Consider the following 16,063-nt stretch of genomic DNA (forward strand, 5'->3'; position numbering starts at 1 on the left):
GTGCTAGGATCGAACCTTTTAACTGCTGAACCACCACTCTGTCTCCTGGGAAATTTCTCAGGAGAGAAGTTAAAGGTGATTGGCTGATGGTGAGCAACCTCATTGTAGGGCTAGGGGCACTTAATTAGTGTGGCTTTCTTCATGCAAGGGTTGTTCAACCTCTCTTGACATTTGAGTCCACATCATTCCTCTATGTAGGGGCTGTCTGGATTATGGAGTGTTTAGGAAAAGGGATGGGATTCACTCAATAGTTACCAGTAGCAACCCCTCGTCTAGCTGTGGCAACTCTAACTATCTAGATATTGCCAGACGTCCCCTGAATGACAAAATACCTAGTTGAAACATCTACTCTACAGCCAAGAGCAAGGTGGCCCCTTTTCCTCCCAAAGTGTTTTAGTTTTTTTCTGTGTTTGTTTGTTAGTTTTGAGACAGCATTTCTTGTATATCAGGAACCTGCTATGTAGTCAAGGATGAATCTTAAATCCTCCTGCTCCTATTGCTGTCATGTTTGACTAGGGATCAAACCCAGGGTATTGTACACACTAGGCAAATACTCTATCAACTGATCTCCAGCTTGAGCATTCGAGATATTTTTTGCTTACTATAATTTCCACAGTCTTTCAGCATCAATGTCTATTGCCATTTGGATTGAGCTATTTTTGTTGGTACAGGGCACTTCTGGGCACTGGAAGGTGTTGTAGTGGCTTAAATAGCAGTGGTCCCCATAGGTTCATATGTTTGAATGCTTGATCAATTAGGGAATAGCATTACTTGACAGAGATTAGTTGTGACCTTGTTGGAGGAAGTATGTCATTGGGGGTGGGCTTTGGGGTTTCAAATGCTCAAGCCAGGCCCAGTGACTCTCCTCTCCCTCCCTCCCCCCCTCCCTGCTGCTCACTGATCTGGATGTAGAACTCTCAGCTACCTCACTGGCGCCATGTCTATCTGCATACTGGCTTGTTTCCCGCCTTGATGATAATGGACTAAATCAATGAATTGTAAGCCAGCGCCATTTTCCTTTATAAGAGTTTCTGTGGTCAAGGTGTTTCTTCACTGCAATAGAAACCCTAAGGCATATATTTAGCCAGTAGATGCCAGCATCACATCCTCCAAATGTCTTTCAGTAGAGCCAGATGACACAGGGGATAGTTCCCAAGTTTGGCAACTAAAGTTAAAAGATTGCTAGTGGGCTGGAGAGATGGCTCAGTGGTTAAGAACACTGACTGCTCTTCCAGATGTCCTGAGTTCAAATCCCAGCAACCACATGGTGGCTCACAACCATCAGTAATGAGATTGGATGCCCTCTTCTGATGTGTCTGAAGACATCTACAGCATACTCATAAATAAAATAAATAAATTAATTAATAAAAAAAGATTGCTAGTTAAGTTTGAATTTTAGGAATGTAACTAGTATGTTTTAGCATGTACACATCCCATACAGTATTGCTATATAAATACACTATACATTTATCACTTATCTGAAAGGTAAGTGCAAATGGGCATTAAATATTAGCTAACAACTCTCTCTCTCTCTCTCTCTCTCTCTCTCTCTCTCTCTCTCTCTCTCTCTGGAGAACAAAGTTTTAGTTCTAGACAGAGTCTTAGATAGCCTAGGCTGTTCTTTAACACATAATGGAGGCAGGCCTCAAATCCTGATCTTCCAGCCCCTACCTCTCATATGCTGGGATTATAGTCTTGTGCCACCATCATGGCCAATGTTCTATATATTAAATAAATCCTTAGTTGTGATCAGATAACTAGCCTAATACAAATACCATAAATTGTCCTTAGAAGTATATCTGTTGTTGAGCTGGAGATATAGCTCAGTTGGTAAAGTGTTTGCTGGCATGTTCAGAGTCCTGTATTCCACTCCCAACACCATATACATTGAGTGTGGTAGCCCATACATATAATCTAAACACTCAGAAGATGGTGGCAGGAGGATCAGAATTTCAAGGTCTATCTTGGGCTACATAGCAAACCCAGGACATATGAGATTGTCTCAAAACAAAATAGACCAGTGTGGTATTACACACATTGAATCCTGGCACCCAGGAGGCAGAAGCAGGCAGATATCTTTGAGTTCAAGGCCATCCTGTTTTATAGAGTTACATCTAGGACAGCCAGAGCTACATAGTAAGACCCTATGTCAAAAACAAAGTCAAAACATCTCAGAAATGTATATGTTGGGTAAAAAGACCACACATTATCCAATGATTTCATTTTTAGATATTTATCTCAGCCAAGTCACTCCAGAAGAAATGGCTGTTGAGTGGATGTGAGAAGGATGTTTGATTTAGCACTGTTTGCACTGGTGAGGGATTGGAGACAATGGTAATGGTAAGAAAGCATCCGTTTCATAAAAGATAAATATCTTCATACTAAGGACTGGGATATGGCCTTAAAAAGTCTGAGCTCTGTGCATGCTTACAAGTAAGGATACCCATGAGAAATACTGATGCTTGTAGGGTGATTAAAAGGGTTCTGAATGTCTAGAGCAGTGGTTCTCAACCTTCCTAATGCTGTAACCCTTACTCTAGTTCCTCATGTTATGGTGACCTCCAACTATCAAGTTTTGTTTCTATTTAATAACTGTAATTTTGATACTGTTATGAATCATTATGTAAATATGTGATATACAGGTATTCAATGTGAAACCCCTGTGAAAGGTCATTCAATACCCTAAAGGGGTTTCTGCTCACAGGTTGAGACCCACTCACTAATCTACAGCAAATTGTTAACTGTGGTTCTAATAAGGGTTAAGGGCAGAGTCTCTCCTTGAGGCCCTTCCCCCATTTAAGACTAGGTTTCATGTACCCCAGGCTGTTTTACAGATTGGCATGTAGCCAAGGATGGCCTTGCACTTTTTTGATCCTCCTGTCTTCATCTTTCAAGTACTAGGGTTACAGGTGTGCTATCATGCCTGGTTTATGAAATGCTGGGGATTAAACCCACAACTTTGTGCATGCTAGACAAACACTCTACAAAGTGAGTTACATCACTAGCCCATTCTTTTTTACTTTTATATACTCATTCATTGCTTTTTTTAAAAATAAAGAATGTATATTATTTAGATAATCTCAAAAACAATAGTTATTTTAAGCGAGTACCCTTATTGAAAAAAATATCAGAGGTTTCACATTTATCAAATACAGATTAGCTAAAAACTCTCATCCTGAAACCATGTTCAAGATTTGACTATCAACTTCTAAGAAATCTTCACCGCTGTCTTTCCTCCCTGACCCCATTGAAATGGAGTTCATTCCAGGGTCTTGGTGTTATACTGACCTTGACTGCAGGTCTTCCCGGTGTATCCTGGAAAACATCTACATTTATTCGGTCCCACACACTCACCGAACTTGCATCTGGGCTCACACACAGCTGTAAAAGGGAAAGAGATCCTAATGATATAGTTGACACGCTCATAAAGTACATAGGCCGATTGCCTTTCTATATGGCAGAGAACTTTCTGGAAATGGACTGAGAATTGATATCCTCCTTACTCTGGGTTCATCTTTTCCAACACTGGGCGGGGATTGCCTTGTGAACAAAACCAGCCCTCACACCCACAAAGCAATGAATGACAGTGCATTGGACTCATTTGCTTAGTGTGGCCATGTCTCCAGTGTCATAAAGCACTCGGACCACACAGCCTACTACTTCCGCATGGCAACCTAAAACATTACTAAAGAACATTCAAGAGGAAGACATATCAGAGTAACATGGTCAAGTTCCAAGGTCCCTCCATTTCTTTCTGTCTCTTCTTATCTCCTAAGTATTTCTCTATTTTTCTTTCTTTTTGGTATGCATATGTGCATGGGAGTGAATGTACATGTATGTACTTTAATGTGAAAGCCAGGGGGCAACCTTTTGTGTCATTCTTCAGGTGACATCTATTTGTTAAGAAAAAAATGTACTTATTTGTATTCAGGGGCAGGGAATGCATGTGCCATGACATACATGTGGAGGTCTGAAGACAACTAGCAGCAGTTGGCTCCCTTCTTCTACTCTGTGGGTCCTGGGGAACAAACTCAGGTCATCAGACTTGGCTGTAAGGACCTTTACCCGATGAGTCATCTTGCTGTCCCTCTTCCCCCAATCTTCTTTTCAGTCTGTAGACCAGGCTGGCCTCGAACTCAGAAATCAGCCTGCCTCTGTCTCCCAAGTGCTGGGATTAAAAGCATGCGCCACCACCGCCTGGCTGTAGTCTTGTTTTCTGAGACAGTCTCTCATTGGCTTGTAAAGATAACAGATTAAGTTAGGCTGACTGGTCAGTGAGTCTCGGGGATCCATCTGAGTCTGCCTCTCCAGGGCCAGGATTAGAAACATGCTCAAGCACACCTGGCTGGCTGGCTGGCTGCCTGGCTAGCTTGCTTATTTATTCACATGGGTTCTGTGGATCAAATTGAGCTCCTAATGCCTTTGTGGCCAGCACTTTACTAACTGAGCAATCACCCTAAGCACTAATTATTTTTCTTTGGAATCATCAAGATCTTTTTAGTGTGGGTTGCTACTATTAAATTTGAAGTGCTCACTCTGCTGGGCACTCGAAGCATGCTGCTGATGGTGATCACAGAAGCATACCGTAGACGGGGTTTGTTCTGTTATTGGCTTTCGTATCCTGAAGCATGGCGTGAAGTAGCCATTCAATAAATCTTCAGTGAACAAAAGGGTAGACTAAAGCAAGGGAACTAGAATGTTGCACTTGAATTGGGGGTGAGGGAAAAAATGATGGAAGATCATGGCAGGTTTAATGCAGTCTCACGGGAAGGAGATGAACAAAACGAGTGAGACAGCTGCTGTCTACTACGATGTTTTTGGTGTCGTCAGACAATCACTCAAAATTCACATTTTCTCCTGCATCGTTGTATATAAGTTTGTGGATATGCCACCGATGAGAAAATAGATGCATCAGATGCAAGTGTATGGCACACAAAAATACATGCTATGTGTGCAAATATACTGCAGTGCTAGGAATGGAACCCAGGACCTTGTGTGTGTTAGTCAATGGTCCAGCACTGAGCTACATTCCTAGCCCTTGGTTTTGTTTTGAGACAGGCCCTCTCTGTGTAGCCCAGGCTAATCTTCTGCTCATGGTCTTCTTACTTCTGTTTCTCTAATGCTGGCATTAGAGGTAGGTGTCACCATGTCTGGAACATTTGTTTTTTTCAATAGTGAGTAAAGCAATAGGCATAGAAATTGTCACAGGGAAACATTTTGGTTCTGAACAAGTCCTAACTAAGACAGTAAGGAGAGGAGGGGAAAAAGCTTTTCCAGCAAAGAAAACTTTCCACTTTCAAAGACTAAAGAGATGGAATTTAATTTTCAGTGTCTCCTTTGTTATGAACATGGGCTTGGCGATGCAGCTTTAAGTTCAGATGTTGGAAAAATAAATGTTTGATTTTTTTTAAATCCCAAAGACCTGTGATTGCTCCCTGGAAGCTAATTTCCAGTGTGATCCAGACAGGAAAGCCCAGGAAGAATGCCAGATAGAACACGGGAGAAATAGTGACTAATATCCTTGCTCTAAGGTCGAAGCTTCAGAAAGATGTTTTCAATTTACAGTGACTTTGGATCTGTGACCAAAGCAGCCAATCCAGCAAAGGGAAATTCAGTTTGTGTCTAAGAGAGCCAGAGGCTGAGGCACACTTTGCACCAAGTTAAGCTCACACATTCCTCCTCGTCCCCGTCCGCCCCCCGCCCCAAGTTCTCTCCACTGTCTGCTGTTTTTCATTAGGGATTTGTCCATGGACAGCACTTCATTCCTTGTCATTAGAGTGACATGTATTTTGAGGTTAATGATACATACTTGATCAGACTTCACTGCTGAGGAAAGATTTAGACAGGGGTAGAGGGAAAGGCTGGGGGCAGGGGTCCAGTGTGCATGGGTTCAGGTCACTGAGAGAAACAAAGACTGAAGAGTAGATTAAAGAGAAGGCATGTGTGGACTGGGACCTCCCAGCCAGGGTTTGGTATTGCTTGTTGGGGCAGGTGGAGGTGTGTTTTTCTTACTGCACAGGCTGAACTCTGGTTTAGGACTAAGAAACCCAGCAGGAGGGGAGTGGCTATCTTTGTTATTTTGTGCTTCTAAGAACCTTTGACCTTACTGACAAGAAGGAACGTGCAGAGGCTAGGGATGTAGCTTTGTAAGGATAGTGCTTGCCTAAGATGCAGAAAGCCTTGGGTTTTGGTCCCTAGGACTACAGAAACTGGGCATGGTGGCAAGTGGCTGAAATTCTAGCATTGAAGCAGAATGATCAGGAGTTCAAGATTATTTTCAGTTATATAGAGAGTTTAAGGCCAGTCTGGGCTACATGAAACTCTGGAAAAAAAAACCAGATTCAAAAAAATATGATATGTATTTTTAGATCTAAAAGTTATTTTGCAAATATTTTTATTTATTGTAAATAAATAAAAATCATTATTTTATTTATTGCAAATAAAAAGTTATATTGCAGATATTGCAGATTAAGACTCATATATTCAACAAAAGCAACAGAGTTGCTAAACATCTTTAGCTCACAGCATGTGCATATTGAACATTTTTCTTACACTCTCCCACTGGGTCTTTTAACCTTTGGCTTTACATTCCTTCAAGCCTGTGATATATATTCTGAGAAATCACTGAGACTGTGACTGGCTGTACAGACTGTGGCCAAACTACTCTGACCTAGTTGAAGAACAGCCCTTGCAGAAAGCCAAAGCTCACTGTCACTTACTCCCCAGTGGCATGCCAGGTCTGACCAAGTTTTATGGCAGTAAGTGTTGAGGTTCATGAGACTGTAAGAAATTATAAGTCACATGTCTCAGGTGACTTTTACCCCTTTCTACCTGACTGCCTACAAAGAGGAATGTTTTATGCTGTGTCTAGGTAAAGAACAAAGCTACGTTTATTGCTCCTGTCACCTGGTGCTTTGAAGGACAGAAATGTGACAAGAGTCATTGGTCCTTTCTGAATCAATGGTAATTTATGAAGCATTTTTTTTTTCTGTGTGACAGGCAGTAAGAATACACTTTAGTGCCTCTACTCTGGACCTTTTGAGGGTTAGTGTCTTTTCCATGTCTCAGAAAAGGAAACAGAGCTTAGTGAACTTCACTACATTCTCCAAGGTCACCCACATCAGTCTAAAGTCCGATGTCTTCGATCATAAAACATCCAATTAGGAGGACAACTGCATGCTTAGCAAGTGTTCTAGCTACTGAGGTACATCTAGGTGCTGCTCCTTTAATTGACACAGGTCTCAGAGTGATGCTCTATCTTCCTGTGACTGGATGAATAATGATGATCTTCATTTTTTTTTTTAAGCATCTCACATCCTTGTCATACCATTTCGGAGAAACTCTGATGGCTGAAAGCTCTGAATAACAGGGAATGTGTGGAAACACTATCCATGTCTTCTGTTGTTTCATGGACTCCAGACATCAAATTTTGTCTTCCCTTACGGTCAATCTAGATCTTTTATAATCTTGTATTTTTTGACAGATTTATTTATTTATTTATTTATTTATTTATTTATTTATTTATTTTTGGTTTTTCGAGACAGGGTTTCTCTGTGTAGTCCTGGCTGTCCTGGAACTCACTCTGTAGACCAGGCTGACCTCGAACTCAGAAATCCGCCTGCCTCTGCCTCCCAAGTGCTGGTATTAAAGGTGTGTGCCACCACTGCCTGGCTTTGACAGATTTATGCATGTGTACAATGTATTTTGATCATGTTCTGCTCCCACTATACCTCCTATCTCCCTCCCAGGCCTTCTGAAACCCCTTTTCTTCCCAATAATCCCTCCTCCTATTTTCATATCTTTTGCCTTTTTAGACCCTGTGGTGATTTGAGTAAGCATGGTCCCCTTTGGCTCCTAAATTAGGATGCTTTGTTATAAAGGAGTAGCATTACTTGAGGGGAAGTGGGAGGTGTGGCCATATTGGAGGAAGTATGTCACTGGGGTTAGGCCGTGAGATTTCAAAAGCCCAAGCTAGGACCAGTGTCTCTCACTTCCCACTGCCTGTGAACCTGGATGCAGAACTCTCAATTACTTGTCCAGCACCGTATCTGTCTGTGGAGCATGCTGCTAAGCTCTCTACCATAGTGATAATGAATTAAACATTTGAAACTGTAAGCCAGCCCCAATTAAATACTTTCTTTTTAATGAGAATTGCCATGGTCATAGTGTCTCTTCACAGGAATAGAATAGTGACGATGACAGACCCAGTGAGTTTCACTAAGGTGTTTACCTAGATGTGGGTAGTTATGGGGATACTAACAGGGGAAATTACCAGTGGCTACCTTACTGAAAAATAATGACTTCCACCACCCAAGCAACTATTAATCTAGCTATTTGGGGGGCTGGCTAGAATGGAGGGGTTGGGTCAGGGATAGGCCTATGAGGAGATACTATCCTTACTTCTAAAATAGTTAGCATTGTAATGCATTTCTGGAACATTTGAGCATGTCATTACCCCATTTAACCAACAAGGAACTCACAATCAGGATTAGGCATTTGATACCTGCTGGGGCCAGTGAAAGCAGATTTCTACCCCGAGGCAATGAACTCTATTCAGGACATGGCCAGCTGCCTTGGAGAAATGCAGGTTTCATGGCTCTCTATCTCTAATATGGGTCACTTTGGAAAACCACATAGAGATAGATTAATACAATACATCTCAGCTCCCCAAAATCCTCTGGGAAATTACAAGATGTCGGAGGTAAGCTCCTAACACAGAATCTGAGAAACAGTGTTCAAGGAAAACCTCTGTTTTCTTAGTCTGTAATCTGCACAAAATAATGAAAAAAAAAAAACCTTTGCATTACATGCATGTATTTCTTGCCATTAGAAACTACTCTTGTTTCTTTGTTTTTGTTTTTGTTTTGTTTTTCGAGATAGGGTTTCTCTGTGTAGTCCTGGCTGTCCTGGAACTCACTCTGTAGACCAGGCTGGCCTCGAACTCAGAAATCCGCCTGCCTCTGCCTCCCAAGTGCTGGGATTAAAGGCATGCGCCACCACCGCCCGGCTAGAAACTACTCTTAAGGAATTTAAAAATGGGAGTGGCACATCTATAAGGTATAAACATCCCTTTTCTACTTTGTAGACAGAGACTACTTGGCTATTAGCCTATGACTAATAGTTAAAATGTGTATTTTGTCAGGAATCAGTTGGAAAAACTATAATTAGAAGGAGTTAATTGGCCTGGTTTTGCCCATCTCAGTTTCTACAGATTAAAAAAAACCAAACCAAACTCCAGTTATACTTGTTCAAATAGTGTCAGAAATAAGAATGAACAAGAAAGTCTCCTAAAATAACTCCCGTCTAGTGTGACAGTGTCAGCCATTCTGGACACTGCACCAGGACCAAAACTTTGTGGAGTATTGCTAATTACCCATGTCCTCACTCCAGAGAATCCATTGACAATGGTGTCATAGATTGACAACTGGCCACTGTGATCCAACAGCAGGGTGGTCTAAACTTTTACAAAACTCACCTTCACATACTCCCTTGCCATTCCTTTTCCAGCCGTAGCAGCAGGCCATCTTAGTTCCGTAGTGACAGACCCCAGGCTGGTGTGCCAGTGCTGGCAACCCATAATCCCTTGGACTGTGAATAAAGAACTGTGGGTTAGTATTGAGAAAACAGAAGGGCACAGAGACTCTTCCTTGCTGTGGGAGCAAGTGGAAAGATGTTAAGAATCTGAGTGAGGCAGCCAGGCAGTGGTGGCGCACGCCTTTAATCCCAGCACTTGGGAGGCAGAGGCAGGCAGATTTCTGAGTTCGAGGCCAGCCTGGTCTAAAAAAAAAAAAAAGGCTAGTAAATATCTCAAAAAGTATTCCTTGGGGGCTGGAGAGATGGCTCAGTGGTTAAGAACACTGACTGCACTTCCAGAGGTTCTGAGTTCAAATCCCAGCAACCACATGGTGGCTCACAACCATCTGTAATGAGATCTGATGCCCTCTTCTGGTGTGTCTGAAGACAGCTACAGTGTACTCATATATAATAAATAAATAAATCTTTTAAAAAAAAAAAAGAATCTGAGTGATTTCCACGGACCTGAGGTAAGTGCTAGACTCCATAGCACAACAACCACCACAACAAACAAACAAACAACAAACCAAAAACCAAAACAAATTAAAACCTCTGAAATTAGGGGTTGACAGCCTCTGCCTTCCATCCTTTGTCAACTTTGCTCTAGTTTTGTCCATTCCCTAAAGTTAGAGAGAGAAAATAACAACAACAAAAAAGAACATTTTTGAGACCAGTTGAATGCCATTTCTCCAATCTGTCCTGAATAGGTACATTGGCTTTTCAGTTTTGGCTTTGTGACTCACTGGCTAAGTGGTTTTGGCTTCCATGAGAGCTCTGCACCTTTACTTCATGGCCACCTGGGAGTCACTGGACAGCTTGGAATCACCGTACACTGTGGACAGTTAAGACTGGGAGACTATTCTGCCAAGTCATCTCAGGTTACAGAGGAGAAAACAGCAATGCCATAAAGTGGAGGTACATCCCCAAGCAGATGTCCCCAAGCAGAGCCAGGTGCCGGGGATTTAAACTTGCTGTGTTTCAAAATAGTCTCCTGCAAACACAATTTGCTAAACTCTTGACTATTGAGCAACAATCAGCAAAAATTTTCTCAAAGGGACTGTGGGGGCGGAGGTGGGGGGATATTTCAGGCTTTGCAGGCAGGCCATAGGTTTGTGTCTATGTGCAAAAGCAGCTGTAAGGGAAGCAAACAAATGGGTGTGATTCTTCCAATAGCACTTTACTTCTGGGGCTGGGAAGCTAGCTCAGTCAGCAGTATCTTATGTATCCCAGGCTGCCCTTGAACTTGCCGAGGCAAGGATGACCTTGAGCTTCTCAACTTCCTGCTATTTTCTTCCTACTCCTGATTTATGTGTTGCTGAGAATCAAACTCTGGGCTTTCTGGGTGTCAAGTGAGCACTCCTTCAATGGAACCATACCCGCATCCTTTTATTCCATCATCAACCATTTGAAATGTTAAAACTGGCTTTGGCTCATATGTTGTATAAAAATGGGGTCATCTTGGTCTGTGGGTTGTAGTTTGCTGATCTTAAGAGTGAGCCCCTGCCTCCCAAGAAGAACTCTAAATAACACTCCTAGGTGGGAAGCTCCTTGCCTGTTTACCTGCTTGATACTTTTGGGTTGAACAGAACTGCTACCAGACTAAAAGAAAAGACAGATTTTATGGAGGGCTGCATTTGATTCCTTGTGTGTATGAAATATACTTCTGTCAGGCACAGGATTGAATATATGCTAGTATCTTACTCCAAGCCAGACAGTTAAACAACCTTGTCTGTTCTTCTTATGATATGCCTTTTCTACATACTTCATTTCTCAGAGATAAAAGAGTAGAGTTTGGGATATCTTATTCACCAAGAGCATAGAATGAGACAAAAAATAAAGTTCTGGAAGAGAATTTTTTTTAGTTTTTAAAAAAAGTTATTTATTTATTTATTTTTATTTTATGTGCATTGGTGTTTTGCCTGCATGTATATCTGTGTGAGGGTGTTGAATCCCCTGGAACTGGAGTTGTAGACAGTTGTGAGCTGCCATGTGGGTACTGGGAATTGAACCTGGGTCCTCTGGAAGAGCAGCCAATACTCTTAATTGCAAAGCCATCTGTTCAGCATCCCTTCATAAGCTATTAGTTCAATTACTTAGAACGGGATTCTCAACCTCTATATGACTGATATTTTAGGCTGTATAATTCTTTTTTTTGATGGGGATTATCTTGGGCACTCTAAGATATTTAGTAGCATCCATGGTTGTCAATAGCATGTACCCCCCCCCCCCAACTTGTGACAACAAAAAACCTCTCGGGTTGTCTGAATGTGGTAGTGCACACATACAATCCTAGCGCTCTGGAGTCAGAGACAGGATGATCATTGCTTTAGGCTAGAAGATATACACAGCAAGTTCCAAGCTGGCTAGGGTTATATAGCAAGAAGCTGTCTTGAAAACAAAAAGCAACATTTGCCAAATATACCCTATAAGGCAAAACTGTCTTTAAGTACCATTGCTTTAAAGTGAAACATTTCTTGAGCTTTTTCTGTGTTGCAAGCTCTTACTTGGGTATATGGGTGGAGCACAGAGATGAGAGAGAGGCAGCTTTCGCTTTTTAGTTCATAGTCTGTGGCAAGCAGATGCACTATAGTCTAGAGCATCCTGGCAGGTCCCATTAAAATGCTTTGAGAAAGGGATGTTTTCAGTGCTTGGTATTGAACAAATGTCTAGTTAGAGCATGCTAAGCTATTGCTCCACCACTGAACTACATCTCAAGTCCGAAAAAGAGCTTTGATTTTTTTTTTTCTTTATAAGGAAAGAAAGTTTATTTGGGCTTACAGTTGTGGTGTGTGAGTACATACCAGCAATGGATCAGGAATGTGAATGATCACATCTCCGACCACAAGGATGAAAGGAGAGTTAGCTAGAGGCAAGGGGAGGCTGTAGACTCTGAAAGCCCCCGCCCCATGGTACACTTCCTCCAGTAAGTTTCCACCTCCTAGATCACCCGGTTTCCAAAGAATCTTTGGAATTTAGAAGACAGGAGTCAACAACTGGATGGGAAGACTGCAGAAGAATTGTGTTTGTTCTAAGTCAGCCAAGGATCAGAGCTGGATAGGAGCTTGTGAGCACAGACAAAGAATAACGAAAGAGTAAATAACTGTAGCCACCAGTAGCTTTTCTGTGTAGCAATTCAAAATTTCCAGGCGAGCCTCTTTTCATATTTCCCTACTAGCCCGGCTTGCTTTCCTCACATTTCTCCGACTCTGTAACAAAGAGAAAACTGTCCGTGTCCCTGACAAGTTGTTTGAAATTTTACAAAGACAACTGTACCATCAGTGGAAAAACAAACTTTTACCCACACTACATTTATTCTCACAGTGAGTTGAGTCCAAACCATTCACAGCAGCAGAACTTCAGGCAACTGATTACCTACCCTTGACCACACCTTCTTCATGCCGCAGGCCTCAACTAAGGCAGATCCTGGACTGCTAACCACTGCAGCTATGAATGGCGTCTTCCTACGTGTGCAGACAGTTCTTTGAACATCTCTAGGTTTTGTATGTTGATAGATCCTTGGTTAAATAAGTTATAATAAATTCATTTGGCCTAACATTTTATGGTAATTCCCCCAAACTCCATCTTTTCCTTTTATCGAAAATAGAATCTTTTCTCATGTAGTATATCCTGATTCTAGTTTCTTCTCCTTCAACTCCTCCCTGCTTCCTCTCCCCTCTCTTCCCCTCCATTCCTCTTCCCTCTGGATCTATTCCCTTTCTGTCTCTCATTATATTTCAGTCAGCCCCAGCCATTTCTGCAATGGTTAGATAAGTAAAACAAAAACAGACAGAAATTTGTTTAAAGATCTTATATTTTAAACACCTAATTAGAAACCAGTACAGGGGCTCTGGTATAGGTGGCTAAGCCTATCTTCAATCTGTATGTCAAAGTCAATTAGTTTGGATTGTAAGTAATACTGCCTGGGGTTAATGAGCAGAAAAAAAAAATATCAGAAGATGGAATTCGCATGCTGTTTGCACATTTCTAAAGCTCTCCAGTTTTTTTTTTTTTTTAAAAAAAAAAGAAAGAAAAACCAAAAAAGCATGCTTTCTCAAACTTTATTGCTTTCATATGCCTGACTTCTGGTACAGTGGGGAACCCAAAAAATCTGAGGTATATCAATTTGTCTATGTCATCATTTTGATGATTAAGTGTCACCATTGAAATGCTTCAAAGTGGTAATGGCTAACACCTGGGCCATCAAAATCACATGAACAAATCAAGACTCTTTCCCCGCTACAAAAGATACCTTGCCACATCACAAACCCAGCTTAGTAGTTCAGCTCTGTTGGAAGATTGTAACCATAGATCCAGGCACAGTGGCTGGAAACCTCTGGAAGCTAAAGCAGAACAAGCATGAGTTTGAAGATAGCTTGGAGCCAGGCAGTGGTGCATGCCTTTAATCCCAGCTCTTGGGAGGCAGAGGCAGGTGGATTTCTGAGTTCGAGGCCAGCCTGGTCTACAGAGTGAGTTCCAGGACAGCCAGGGCTATACAGAGAAACCCTGTCTCGAAAAACCAAAAAAAAAAAAAAAAAAAAAGAAGAAGAAGATAGCTTGGGCTATATAGTAAGCTCTGAAACAGCCTAGACTAAGCAGGGAGACATTGTCTCAAAAACAAAAAAAAAAAAAAAAAAAAAGAAGAAGTTTAGAGCTGGAGAGGTGGCTCAGTGGTTAAGGTTACTTGCTGCTCTTGTGAGGATCCAGGTTCAGTTGCCAGCCACCATATGGCCTAGCACACCAACTATAATTGCAGTGCCAGAGGATCTGACACCCTCTTCTGATAACTCCAGGTACCAGGTAAGCACACATACATTCAGACAAAACACTCATACAAAAAAAAAGATTTTTTTTTTTTTTTTGGTTTTTCAAGACAGGGTTTCTCTTTATAGCCCGGGCTGTCCTGGAACTCACTCTGTAGACCAGGCTGGCCTCGAACTCAGAAATCCGCCTGCCTCTGCTTCCCAAGTGCTGGGATTAAAGGTGTGCGTCACCACCGCCCGGCCAAAAAAAAAAAAAAAATCTTAAAAAGAATCTCGCTTTACTTTCATTTGTTTAAAAATACAGACAAGGGGCTGGGGATATGGCTCAGTAGATATTTGAGAATAAGAAGTTTGGATCCCTAGAGCTTAAGTAGAAAGACAGGCAGGTATGATGGCTGTCTGGAATCCTAGCACTTGAGACAAAGAGAGGGCATTTTCGCCAGGCAGTGGTGACGCACACTTTTAATCCCAGCTCTTGGGAGGCAGAGGCAGGTGGATTTCTGAGTTCGAGGCCAGCCTGGTCTACAGAGTGAGTTCCAGGACAGCCAAGGCTATACAGAGAAACCCTGTCTTGAAAACCAAAAAGAAAAACAAAAACAAAAGAGAGGGCATTTTCAGGGGAAGCTCTCACTAGCCAGACTAGTTAGACTTGGCAAGCTCTAGCTTGGCAAGTTCAACAAGAAACCATGCCTCAATGGATATACCCACTCTCATACCCAGCCATATGCCCCCACACTTGCATGTATACACACATGCATGTACACCACATACATACAAATGCGAAAATTGCAAATGACAGCTGTTTAAGAATTAACTCATGAGCGAGAACTACATAATAGACCCTGATATTCAGATGGTAACATAAATCAAAGCACAACAGTTTGGCCTGTGGCTGCTCCATGAATAGCAACATGTCCTCTGCACATGTCCTAAAGGAGACCTGATATCTTGAGCGAGTTCTCTAGGAAAAACCATCAGAGGAACACGAGTCAATAAACAAGCAACATGCTTTGTAATTAGTAAGTGTGAGGACCATCTATTCACTGAATTTGGAGAACATGCTTCAAAGGGCCAGCTGCAACCGGGATTTTACTGGTTTAATCACGAGATTCTACATCTGGCCATGAAAATGGGAAGGAAATCACTTAAAGAAGGAAAAGCATTAGTAGATAGAATTGCTAATAATTAACTTGCTGATTTATAGATGCCAGAGGAAATTGATTTATTACACCAAGAATCCAGTTTTGTGTTGCCAGTTCTGCAAATGTGCACGTGAAGCTATTTAAAATTACAGCAAAAAGAAAATGAATTATTTAACTCTTTATATTTAAGTGGAAACAATATAGTCTGGGGGAAGGAAGGGATCCAGGACAAGCGAGCGTGGCATGCTTGATGACAGGGCGGTGCATAGCTTGGAAAAATGAAATACAGAGTGCTCAGAAGAAAAAGCTTTAACTTACTTCTTCTTGGTGTCGAGTGGTATTCCAATATTACCAGGGGACTTGAACTATTTTCCCAGTACCCTTTCTTCCTTGCCCTTTGCTTTAAATCCATGACCACTCTAACATCTCCATCACCGATTCAATTCTTCTACTTGAAAACTGAATCTCTCTCTTTCTCTCTGTGTGGGTATGTGTATATTATATATGTGTATGTGTTTCTCTCTCTCTCTCTTTCTCTCTCTCTCTCTCTCTCTCTCTCTCTCTCTCTCTCTCTCTCTCTCTCTCTCT

The 16,063-nt window shown here is 41.7% G+C and overlaps 1 protein-coding gene across 2 annotated transcripts in view; it reads right to left on the minus strand.

Moving 5' to 3' along the window:
• The window catches only part of Egfl6 (EGF like domain multiple 6), a 61,105-nt gene that overhangs the window by 35,668 nt on the left and 9,374 nt on the right, over nt 1-16,063 (minus strand). For both annotated transcript variants that reach the window (XM_028762162.1, XM_028762163.1), the window contains exons 2-3: nt 9,476-9,588; nt 3,289-3,381 (exon numbers count right to left, since the gene is read on the minus strand). In XM_028762162.1, coding sequence (XP_028617995.1) covers nt 3,289-3,381; nt 9,476-9,588 — 206 coding nt within the window. The remainder of the gene's footprint in view (nt 1-3,288; nt 3,382-9,475; nt 9,589-16,063) is intronic.

The sequence above is a fragment of the Grammomys surdaster genome, unplaced genomic scaffold (assembly GCF_004785775.1).
Source record: "Grammomys surdaster isolate TR1022 unplaced genomic scaffold, NIH_TR_1.0 131, whole genome shotgun sequence".
NCBI lineage: Eukaryota > Metazoa > Chordata > Mammalia > Rodentia > Muridae > Grammomys > Grammomys surdaster.